Genomic DNA, 13,075 nt, shown 5'->3' with positions numbered 1-13,075 from the left:
GTCTCCTTTTTCTCTTTCTTTTTCTCCCTCTCTTGTTGCTCAGGGTGCTGCTCTGAATCACCAGCTCGGAGAGACACACAGGAAAGGACAGCATGAAAAAACACACACTCAGACACATTCTCTCACACACACTTTATACAGCCTCTTCAAAAATATCCATCATAAAAGACGCCATAGCAGCATAAGCTAAGTGACTGTGGAGACAGGAAACTGATTCTTTCAACCTCACGCATATAACCAAATAACAGCATTCATTGCATTAATCACATTTCAGATCGTTAGCTTTAAACATGTAGAGAGTGGATGACAGGACGAAAGTGTTCCTGTATCAGCTTGGCACAGATGCAGAGACAATGACAGAGAGCAATACGCACATTTCGCTTTGCAAAGACCTTTCACATCCATTCACAACTGAGACAAAAATCATCCCTCATTAATTAAGAATCGATCAGCTCTGCCCTGGGAGAATCAGAGAGGTGCACAGGGTCAGAAAGAGGATGTATACTTACGTTTTCAACACATTTCACATAGAGAACACTAGTTCATAAGGTACACTCTGACATTTACATGCTGCCATTTTTAGTTAGTTGCCCCATATGGCCTCTCCTCATTCCAGTGCCTTTTCTTGCCCTGTCTCTGTTTCTTTACAGCCTGTACCTTTCTTTCTCAGTTTTAAAGAAGTGTTTCTATTGATAACTAAAACTATAAAAAATAATTCAAATGAAGATCAAATAAAAGAGAAATATTAAAATTATATATCATATATATTATATTCCATATCACATAAATATTAGATATTTACCTCTAAATGCCAGTGTGAATTAGTGAGCAGTGCAGGTGTGTGTTTACTCGTGTGTGTGTGTGTGTGTGTGTGTGTGTGTGTGTGTCTACATCTGTTTCTTTCGCCGTACGGATGAGGTCTGTGTCTCACAGTAAAGCTATGACTCATGACTCTGTAGGCGCTTGTGTGTGATTTGTGTGTTATGCCATCTGAATAACTGCCAATCACGTTTCACGTTCTGCTTCAATGAATGCCACACGTTAAGCCTGGTGAACTTTGACCTTTCGTGTGATTGGCTGATTACAGCCACAGTGGGACAGGAACTGTCTATCGTGATCTTTTACACTCCTCCTATCTGATTTATCTTGGCATTTACACTGGTGTACTGGAGAATAACACAGAACTGTGTAGAAGTGTGTAGATTTTATGGTGGCGTTTCACTCACTGCTAATGTTTCCACTGTGATTTGGACCTTGGGTGCTGATGGTTGATATGTATGTGTGTGTGTGTGTGTGTATGTGCAGATGAGCTCTTGCAGCAGCAGGGCTCTGACTCTGCTCTCCACAGTGTTTGGGGCGTGCGGACTGCTGTTGGTGGGGGTTGCCGTGGCGACGGATTATTGGCTGCTGATGGAGGAGGGAATCGTACTGCAGCAGAACCAAACTGTCGATGTCAAGATGGCCTTGCATTCTGGCCTCTGGAGAGTGTGTTTCATAGCAGGTACGGACACACAAATATTATACACTTTTTTTTAATGATAAAACTTTCAGATGTCAAGGATCCCCAAACATTGTGATATATATATATATATATTAGTGTGTGTGTGTATAAAATTTTTTATATATCTATATATGACCATTCTAAAGTTTGGGTCAATAAGATTTTTTTTAAAGAAATTAATTCCTTTATTCAGCAAGGATACATTACATTGATCAAAATTGAGAGTAAAGGCATTTATAATGTTTCTATTTCAAATGAATGCTGTTCTTTTGAACTTTCATTAAGGAATCCTGAAAAAAGTATCACATAAATGTTTTCAACACTGATAATAATATAATGAAAATTTATAAAAAATGTATTTAGCAGCACATCAGAATATTAGAATGATTTCTGAAGGATCATGTGACACTGACGACTGGAGTAATGATGCTGAAAATTCAGCTTTACCATCAAAGTAGTTAATTACATTTCAAATTAAAATAGAAAATATTAAAATAGAAAACAGTTATTTTAAAATGTAATGTTATTTCACAATATTACTATTTTTACTATATATTTGATGAGCATAAGATTTTTTTTTTTTTCAAAAACATTACATTTTTACCCACCCCAAACTTTTGAATGGTAGTGTAAATATTTCAAATATATTGTATGTTTTGAAGTATAAAGACCCATTCATAATTTGTGGGAAAAGTAGTGTGAAAAAGACAATGTGTTGTGCAAAATTAAATAATTTTATAATTTAATAACTTATCATTCTACTGATGTCAAAGAAAATGATTATAATAAATGTTGCACTTTGTATTAGGGTAAAAGTGCATCTGCCTACTTAGAATTATTATTTTGTTTGTTTGTTTGTTTGTTTGTTTCATACTATTAAAATACTGTCAATAGAATAAAATAATCATGATTATTGCCATGATTTTTTTGTTTGAACAAAAATGAAACATAAAAGTGATGATAATAATAATAATATTATAAAAACATAATATAATAATATTAAATGTGTATTTATATATTTATGTAGTTCCTGTATTTTATATATAGGCCTATAAATATCTTTCATTATATCCTCTGTCTCACCGTTTTAGGTACAGAGAAAGGTAGATGTGTGGCCTCTGAGTATTTCACTGAGCCAGAGATTGAAATCACCACAGAAAACACTGCAAATATCCTCAGTGAGTGAACGTGACTTCAAATCAAAGTAACACATCCACATTTACACGCACAGCTCTCACACACATTTATTTGCTGTTCTGGCAGAGATGGTGCGGACAGCTACTCCCTTCCCTATGGTGTCCCTGCTCTTCGTTTTCATGGCCTTCATCATCAGTAACGTGGGCCACATCCGTCCACAGCGCACCATTCTGGCCTTCGTTTCTGGAATCTTCTTCATCCTCTCAGGTAGCGGGAAACCGTTCCATCTGTAAGGTGGACACAACTGGTGCAATGAATCCATATTTTGTGACCCTTTATGAGTTATATCTAAAAATGTTCTCAGTTTTTAGACATTTTATATTTATATTGAATAAATGACGCATTTAGGATAGGATCATCTATAATTATGTAATCCCAAATGGGACTGGAGGAACATTCTTTTGAATTAAGTCTCTTTCTAAAATACTCTTACAGTTCAAAATAGTTCAAAACTTATTTAATGCAGATCCTTTTTCAGGACGATTAAATGTGTGAGGATTTTGTGTTCTGTACTCATCAGAATGCAGCAGCACCATCTGTATTACATTATTGATGTCTCCTTAAATCATAAACCTGTGTCTAAGCATGAAATCTCTCCATCTGTTTATTATTTAGAAGTTTTTGGAACCAGTGGATGCAGTGATAAAGTTTTTTTGGTGGAAGTGCTGTATTTTTATTGCATTAGGACAAGCGAACCTGTAAACACTATTGTGTGTATGCATAATCTTACTTTTTTTGTATAAATGTTTTGCTCATCTCTTGCTACAGCCTTATTAAAGATAAGATTCATCTTATATTGTGGTAAACAAGCAGGTCCCCCGGCCAATCAGGACTCCATCTATCACTGTGAACTCTGGACTGAAAGATCAGTGCTGACCAGGCAGGTGTATGAAGTGCCACTCCCTCAAGAATTTTATTTTTTTTGAGTGACCTTTGTCACTCCTGCTTCACTCATGAGAACAGGAAGAACCAGCATGTAGCTGTCTTTGAATATTTAGTCTAGTGTACATACGTACATACATACAAAAAAAAATTTTAAATGTCAAGCTGCATCAAAGAGCTCGGTCTTCGTTATGATCCAATTAATGAAAGCAATACTTTTACTAGTGGGGATATTGTAGAGGGACGAGTTGTTTTGGAGGTAACCAAATAAATAAAAGTGGACAGTTTTGTTGTGAAGCTGACGGGGGACGCAAATGTACGCTGGACTGAAAAATCAGGCGATGATGAAAGAACCTACCGTGACCGTGAGAGATACTTCAAACTAAAGCAATACTTCATTCAAGAGAGCTCAAAGAAAGGTGATATTGTACAAAATATACATAAATATCTATAAAATATATTAAAAATTGTATTACTAGTATCATTAGTATAGTATTAGTGTTTAAATTATTATATAAATAAAATAATACACATATGTATTATGGAAAATAAATGCCAACAGTAAACTTACAAGTCAAAGTCAGGACAGATTATGTTTGAAAAATAGATGTTTGCAGTAAAGAATAAAGAAATAATGAAGAATAATAATGGATAAAATACATTTCATGCTGTGATGTCTACAGGACAAGAACAAAGGAATACCACTCTTGTAAGCGGAGAAACCTGTAAGTAAGAGTTCTCATATACCTTTCAGACATATAAGTCATATGAATCCTGAAAAGATTGTTTGCTAACAGTAGACCAGCGAAGCTTCATTACAACTCTCTTGTAACTCATGCTGTACTAATGCCTTATGTTCCTCAGATGGATCAGTGATTAGGCCAGGAAGGCATATTTTTCTATTGAGATTTCAGCTGCCTCGACAGTCAGTGATACTTTTGAAGAATTCCTCTCTTTCACATCTTCAATGACATTTGTTCTTTATTGTGTAAATATGTGCAAACAGTGAACTAATAACAATGTGTGATTAACACCCCATAAACTCAATGTACAGAACATCAGTATGTTATATTAAAAGTAAAACTTAACCGCCAAATCATCACCATCCTCTAAAACAAATATTAAAAAAGGGCCAGTCATATTGTTTGCATATTTGTAAACATTTGCTTTAATAAAACCATATTATTTGCTTATTATTCTAAATTATAAACATTAAATGTAATTTTAGAAAATCAATAAATTGTACATGTGCTAATTGTTATTCTGAATACATTAAAAACCTATTATTATGCATGTGACAATGGACTTATTTTCTAATATATATGTATTGCATACATGACCACATAAAGCACTACAGCACTTTTCAGTCATGAGTAATGAGATTTGCTTGTGACCTATAGAGGAATTTGAATGTGATACTAGTTTAGTTATTTAAATTTGTTTGTTTGTTTGTTTGTTTCATACTATTAAAATACTGTCAATAGAATAAAATAATCATGATTATTGCCATGATTTTTTTGTTTGAACAAAAATGAAACATAAAAGTGATGATAATAATAATAATATTATAAAAACATAATATAATAATATTAAATGTGTATTTATATATTTATGTAGTTCCTGTATTTTATATATAGGCCTATAAATATCTTTCATTATATCCTCTGTCTCACCGTTTTAGGTACAGAGAAAGGTAGATGTGTGGCCTCTGAGTATTTCACTGAGCCAGAGATTGAAATCACCACAGAAAACACTGCAAATATCCTCAGTGAGTGAACGTGACTTCAAATCAAAGTAACACATCCACATTTACACGCACAGCTCTCACACACATTTATTTGCTGTTCTGGCAGAGATGGTGCGGACAGCTACTCCCTTCCCTATGGTGTCCCTGCTCTTCGTTTTCATGGCCTTCATCATCAGTAACGTGGGCCACATCCGTCCACAGCGCACCATTCTGGCCTTCGTTTCTGGAATCTTCTTCATCCTCTCAGGTAGCGGGAAACCGTTCCATCTGTAAGGTGGACACAACTGGTGCAATGAATCCATATTTTGTGACCCTTTATGAGTTATATCTAAAAATGTTCTCAGTTTTTAGACATTTTATATTTATATTGAATAAATGACGCATTTAGGATAGGATCATCTATAATTATGTAATCCCAAATGGGACTGGAGGAACATTCTTTTGAATTAAGTCTCTTTCTAAAATACTCTTACAGTTCAAAATAGTTCAAAACTTATTTAATGCAGATCCTTTTTCAGGACGATTAAATGTGTGAGGATTTTGTGTTCTGTACTCATCAGAATGCAGCAGCACCATCTGTATTACATTATTGATGTCTCCTTAAATCATAAACCTGTGTCTAAGCATGAAATCTCTCCATCTGTTTATTATTTAGAAGTTTTTGGAACCAGTGGATGCAGTGATAAAGTTTTTTTGGTGGAAGTGCTGTATTTTTATTGCATTAGTTATTCTGTAAAATAACACATCTATCATATGAGTAGCATGTCTTATAACCCTCTGTCACATAACTGCTCTCATTACACAGTTGCATATCCTTTGCTCTTATTATTTTCTCATGCAGTGTTCTAATACAGAGCAAAAACAATTATTCATGTAGGCACAACTTCCTGATGTGTCCCATAATATGTAAATGTGAAGATTAAACTCATCAGTCAATGGTGCCAGATTTATTTCACAGTAGATACCTCAATTATCTGAGCATGCAATTCAGTTCTGCACCAGCAGAGGTCAGCAAATTTATAAAATATAAAACATGCTCAATTAGAGAGAATCAGACTGAGACCCTAGTAGGCATTGCAGCACAAATGTGTCTAAATATAAAGAGCTCATTTACATACATTAATGATGAACTTAAACTAACCATAAAATTATATTATGTATAAAATAATATACTGTATAATTTGATGATAAAAAAAAATGTCCACAAAGAAAACCTAGGATTTAGGTATATTTCAGGTATATTCCTTAATAGGACAAACAAATTTGTGACATTGGATCATTCTCAAATCACGCTGGAGAACATGATAAACTTGTGGAGTTCATGCACTGTCATTACGTATAAAGAATGAAAATTTAAAGGAATATAAAAAATATATATATATAAAGAAATATTTGTTACTATTTATTTAATTTTCTCTCAAATTGTTATGCATATTATATCATTTGTAATGGAATTTTTTTTTAAAAGTGCTAAATAAATGCATTTTCCCTTATGAATTAGGTTTGAACTCCACTGTAAACATGCATGAAATAGCACTTTAACAACAGTTCATAGTAAGAGACTAACCCTAACCTGAATGTAGAACTTATTTGTATGCAGATGGCACTGTTGTTTACTGCATCACTGCCTCAACCTTGCACATGGCCAGAAAAGACCTTCAACTTTATCGAAAACACCTCTCTCCACCTGCAGCACAAACTTCCTGACAGACTGCCCTTAAGAAACACCTTTTTACTTGTCCTTTTCTCTCTGTGTTCTCTATCAGCCTGCCGCTGAATATGTAATGGGCATTTCAGACTGCTCGGGGCTGATAAAAGTGCTTCAGTTGAAAGAAACCATTAAAAAGTAAAGATCAAGTGCGCTGATAGTGCCTTTAGATGGAGCGGCTGTGAAATGTAGCTGATGTTTGCAGGAATGTTGTGTTTTTGTTTTGTGTATGTGGGTGAGAGAGTTGGTCATTCGGCTGTTGTGATAAATATTACAGGCATTTCTCGGTTTGTGCATGTTGCCAGAGCTTTTCTCGCCTTGTTACTCAGTTTTGCCATCATTCTCTGTCCAAACCTGCACACCTACTGACATACCTCTGCTCCCGACAATCCACTTGTTAATGGAATGGTTCACCTAAAAATTTTAATTTGCTGAAAAATCAAGCACTGTTTACAAGCGAAAACAGTCCAAAACAGTTCAAAGTTCTTTCTGTGAATTTTGATTTTAGAGGACGACAGGGAATGGACCTTCACTGGAGGAAGCATTATTGTGGATTATGGACAGTTTGGCCAGAAGCAATGGTTTAAAGTTAAAATGCCTTAATGAGGGATTTTTTTTATTATTATTATTATTATTATTATTATTATTACAGACATGCAGCTCTTCCCCTCATAAGATGTTAATTGATGGAGTGGAGTCGTGTGGATTACTTGTGGATTATTGTAATGTTTTTAATCAGCTGTTTGAACTCTTATTCTGACGGCACCCATTCACTGCAAAGGAACCATTGGTGAACAAGTGATGTAATGCTAAATATCTCCAAATCTTTTCAGATGAAAAAACTAACTCTTCTACATCTTGGTAAAGATGTAAAGTAAATTTTAAAGCAAGTTTTTTGGCTGAACTATTCTTTTAAATTGCAACGTAAGGTATAATAAATCCTGGTTTAAATCCTACTCAGTTCAGTTCAAATCTCAACAGCCGTTTATGAGCACTATTTATTACAAATTTAGGCTAAGCTTTTAAAAACTCATGGTGTACAGTCTCCAGGCTCACAGCGTTCTGGACAGCAATATTTGAATGATTCATGAAAGATGAATCACTTTCTGACCATCAGGAATTTCAGTATGGATATAAAGGTTAGGATTATGATTTTTTGATAAAATTACAGCACACAGTGAGTGTATGTTAGCATTGTTGTTTGCTTTTGGCATCTAAAAGAGCGTTTAACAAGCAGATTTATCTCCTCTGTCCTCCATGCATCTCTCCTAGCCCGCTGTGCCTGCAGTGAGGAGGGTTTGGGGCTGTGATTTATTTGGATGGAGCTGATGTCCTCTCATCAGTGGCTGGGCAGAGCCCTGGAGTGTGTTCAGTACTTGTGTGTGTCTGTTGAGTTGGCCGAGGGTGAGCAGTAAGTCCTCAGGGGCCCGACAGGAAGACTGATATCCTCATCACCGCGCAGTTATTTAACTATATTGTTTAGTTCTGTTGTTGTTAGTTTTCGTACTGCTGTATTTAACACTGTTATTCAGCAGGTGGCAGCCGGGATCGTGGTGGTGGTCTGTTGATTTTTCTTCCCTCATTTGTTATTCTCACTCTCTCTTTCTCTCAGGGTTGAGTCTGGTGGTGGGGTTGGTGCTGTATATCTCCAGTATCAATGATGAAGTAATGAACAGGCCGCGGGAGCCAGAGCAGTTCTTTAACTACCGCTACGGCTGGTCCTTTGCTTTTGCTGCCAGCTCCTTCCTGCTCAAAGAGGTCAGGGTATAAAATTTCAGTCCAAAATATCAGATCATCTGCCTTTTTTGGATGTAATTTTTTGCTCAGAGTGAATGGCCAAGATGTAGACATATTTCTTGTGAAAGCTCCTATGGCTTGAATGTATCCATGCTTCTAGGCCCAAGGGGCTTAACAAATGATGGTACTGTAATTATGTCACTTGATGCTGCTGAAGCAGATGCTTTTAACACGACCCTGCCCTGACATACACTTCAGTCAAAAGCAGGAGCTTCGAGTGCGCTCTCTTAATGTATTATGAATGTGGAGCTTCAAATGTGCTCCATATTAGTTACTCCTCAAGGCCTGAGTACTGTATTTGGAGCACTTGATCCTATTGTTTCATTGACAGCAAGAGGAAAAAGTTAAGAATCTTGAGCTCAAGGAGGTCAGTGTAAAGGATTTTCAACATGTACAGTCAAACCAAAATTTATTCAGACACCTTCAACATTTCACACATTATCACAGTTTATTCGCTATAGTTTAGAAAATGGTAATAAAATATGACAAGAATTTAGAGTTAAACTGTCAGAACAAATTCATCTTGATAATGTCAAATAACACTTAAAGTGAAAAAAAGTCAAATTATATCTGGTGTCTACATAATTTTTGGTTTGACTGTATATATTTATTTGTTTCTACACGATATCCACATAAGATTAGGTTTTTAGGTTTTCAGATATTTCTGATTCAAATGTGTATGTTACTGAGGTGGTTATGAAAGTCAGAAGAAGACGAAGCGGATGATGGAGCAGTCAGAGCTGCACATCACAGGCTGTCTGTCAGCCGTTTCTTGTGTGTGCCCATAAAGTGACGATTAAGCAAAATTGAAGTTCAAGCTCTAACTCTTTTTTTTCTTTTTCTTTTTCTGCTTGATTCAGCAGGATCCTTTTACTATTATGGTCGCCAAAGGAAACATTAGTTTGTCAGTGTGTGTGTGAGAGAGAATATTAGAGCAAGAGCAAAGAGGGATTGCTGTAAAATTCACGTCAAGTTTTTCTTCGTTTTAAGAAGAGTGTAGTCACGTAAACCGAACCAGAACAATATTCCCTGTGTGTGCTGATGTTATTTCCAACTTCTCACAAATGCTTTATTGATTTGCCACAAATACCCAAAGTAAATAAATGATTAAATACATACCGGTACATGCCTAAATAAATCTGCCATTTCTTTTGTTCATATAAAAAAAAAACGTATAACACCACAAATAAAACATATTTAAAAACTAATTATTAATCATTATAAATATCCCCACAGCTCTACTGATTTTATTAAGATCATCTAAGATCAACCAAAACAATTTCCCACAAATAAAGTTACTTCTCAATGGGAATTTTTATCTAATTTAATAGTCTTATTCAGCAAGGTTCTATTAAATTGATCAAAAGTAACAGTAAAGACTTTTACACAGTAACAAAAAAAAATTCAAGTAAATGCTATTCTGTAAATGCTGAAAAAACGTTCCATACGTCAAAGAAACCTGAAAAATACATATCGCGGTTTCTGTATATCTATAACTGTTAATAACTGGGGGCAGTTGTGACCTAATGGTTAGAGAGTCTGACTTGTAACCCAAAGGTCTCAAGTTTGAGTCTCGGTACCAGCAGGGATTGTAGGTGGGGGGAATGAATGTACAGCGCTCTCTTCCACCTTCAATACCACGACTGAGGTGAGACCCGGGTGCTGCAGCAATATGGCTGCCCATTGCTCTGGGTTTGTGTTCACAGTGATATTGTGTGTGTGTGTGTGTGTGTGTTCACTACTCACTGCTGTACTGCTGTGTGTGCACTTGGATGGGTGAAATGCAGAGCACAAATTCCAAGTAAGGGACTCCATACTGGAGTAATGATGCTGAAGGAATAAATTACTATTTTACTGTATTTTTTGATCTTTTGACCTTGGTGAGCTTAAGAGTCTTCCTTTAGAAACATAAAAAAATCTTACCAATCTAATGCTGTAAGAGTTGTTTAGAAACACACAGATGTTGGTCTGACAAAATAACAGAAAAATGTGTCCCATATATTGGATATTTGGAATGTGGCAATTATGACATCACATCGCTTCGTTCTCTCTGTTAAACTTTCTCTCATTCTCTCACATTCTCTCAGGGTGCTGGTGTGATGTCAGTGTATCTCTTTATGAAGCGTTATGCAGAAGAGGAGATGTATCGGCCTCACCCGGCTCTCTATCGCCCCCGCCTTTCTGAGGGCAGCGACTACAGTGGCCAGTACCTGCAGCCAGAGACCTGGCCTCCCTCCCAGCGTGCTCGGAGCGCCTCCGAGATTTCCAGCGACATCTCCATCCAGCTCACGCAGAACCCCCAGCCCCCGCCGAAGATCAGAAGCCAGCAGAGCACATCATCTCCAGGAATCACCGCTGCTTCCAGCCCCACCTCTGGAGCTGGATACCAGCTGCCATCCGCAGGTTCTGCAGCTCTATTCCCCCACAACCATCCCCTCCACCATGGGGCGCACGGGGGAGCTGCAGCATCCCAGACCCTGCCTCTGTCTACGGCACCCCCTGCAGTGCCGCCCCCACACTATCACACACATATGCGCATGAGCGCCTCACCATGCTAAACGCAGACAGAAGAGAAAGTTTATGGAGTGTATGTTTTTACTGAGATAATGCATAAACAATGAGAAAAAGAAATATGATGTAAGGCAAGATGTAGTTTTTTATATGAGAAAAGGAAGTTACTGTTTGTAACAAAAGGCCTCTTTCTAAGACTGAATGTTGTGAAATTGTAGCATATTAAACTGCAATGGATCGAATGAGGGTTCATGCAGAACACTTGACAATCGCACACAACAGAACTGACAATTCATGTATTTAGACATACACATTAGAGCACATAAGAGACCTATTGCCTTCTATAGGTGATAGGGGAAAATATATATTTGAACATATATTATTGAGCTTAAGTTATTTCTCATTACGGAATCTGTGAATTGTTAGTTTTAGTGTTAATATTATCATTCAATGCTAAAGAGGGAATTACTTATTAATGAACAATTGTAAAATGCTGAACATATTGTTTGTATTTAAAATAAGAGTGATTCATAAGCCTGAGAGATTTTTTTTCCCAAAGAGTTGAGAAATATTGAATATTTGTTGTATAATTATTGTGTACTGTTGTGTTTTGGCTGTGATTTGGTTCACTGCCTTTCTGAAAATTGTTGACAAATTTAGTGGGAAAAAAACTAAATTAAAATAATTTAAATGTTCTTATTTTGTAGGACTCTTTTCTGAATGTATCATAAAAAGTAGGTCCACAAAATGAACACTTGCCTGACAGTATATTTTAAATGGTCAGCGTTCACAGCGTCCTCTATTGGTTAAGAGACTGTATTGAAACCGCATCTTAAGCGCTGTCCGTGGTTCTGGAATCGTTCAAGGCTGCTTGTCAGCACAGGCCATGCGGCAAAAATAAACAGTCAAATGTTCCATGTTTTATTGCAAAATAGACGTACTGTAACCATACAACATCATTGTGAATGAGTATAACAAATCACAGATACAAATAGATGTTGACTTGCTGCTTATTAAGACCCATTCACACCTGTAACGATAACCATAAAGATTGTTTTGAAAATCGTTCTAAAAAACGATTTTAACCACGATAATGACACAGAGGAAGGATATAATTGGAAGCACTTTCAGAACGATTTTTCCCAGCTGATGAATGATGATGAAAACATTGGCAGCCAATCAGAATCCATCCTGCTTTAACGAGCTAGAGCTATAAAAGCCCTAGAAGATAAAACTGCAGCACGCGCTTATAATAAACAGAACTTTGACAGGCATTAGTGTATATGCTAATATATTTATGGTTATCTTTATAACTAGAAATCAGTGGTTAAGTTGTATTTACAACACTGTTCCAGAACCGTTCAACCCAAATATTCAGATGTGTGCAGCGCATTTTATGGGGGACGAGGACTGTTTCCTGGGAGAGTAGCCTACAAGCCGGTGTCTGTTTCTATAAAGTGGGGCAATTCCAACTTTGCAAGGACAGTCTAGTGCTTCTGACTCACAGCCTGTAAGTAAGTTTTCATATTTAAAGAATTTGCCACTGAAGATTCAAACGCGAGTTTTGAGCAGTGTAGAGTAGCACTTGTTGTTTGTCATTTCTCTGGTCACAAATGCAGACATGGCTTTATGTTTACGCAGCGCCATACGCAACGCAACGCGTAAAAAGACAGTACAAGTCATTATAATCAGTAATTATGTCCCCACTGGATGCAACAAATGCCTCGTTTAT

The 13,075-nt window shown here is 36.5% G+C and overlaps 1 protein-coding gene across 1 annotated transcript in view; it reads left to right on the top strand.

Annotated features, from left to right (window-relative positions):
* The window catches only part of LOC107598394 (voltage-dependent calcium channel gamma-7 subunit-like), a 13,751-nt gene extending 1,921 nt beyond the window's left edge, over positions 1 to 11,830 (top strand). Inside the window, exons 2-6 of the mRNA XM_016289716.1 lie at positions 1,306 to 1,501; positions 2,593 to 2,679; positions 2,765 to 2,905; positions 8,648 to 8,793; positions 10,920 to 11,830. Coding sequence (XP_016145202.1) covers positions 1,306 to 1,501; positions 2,593 to 2,679; positions 2,765 to 2,905; positions 8,648 to 8,793; positions 10,920 to 11,390 — 1,041 coding nt within the window. The 3' untranslated portion in view covers positions 11,391 to 11,830. The remainder of the gene's footprint in view (positions 1 to 1,305; positions 1,502 to 2,592; positions 2,680 to 2,764; positions 2,906 to 8,647; positions 8,794 to 10,919) is intronic.
* The last annotated feature ends 1,245 nt before the right edge of the window (positions 11,831 to 13,075 follow it).

Source organism: Sinocyclocheilus grahami, unplaced genomic scaffold, assembly GCF_001515645.1.
Source record: "Sinocyclocheilus grahami isolate Dianchi unplaced genomic scaffold, SAMN03320097.WGS_v1.1 scaffold251.1, whole genome shotgun sequence".
NCBI lineage: Eukaryota > Metazoa > Chordata > Actinopteri > Cypriniformes > Cyprinidae > Sinocyclocheilus > Sinocyclocheilus grahami.
Note: the sequence above shows the minus strand (reverse complement) of the source record. Positions and strands in the feature narration are given on the sequence as shown.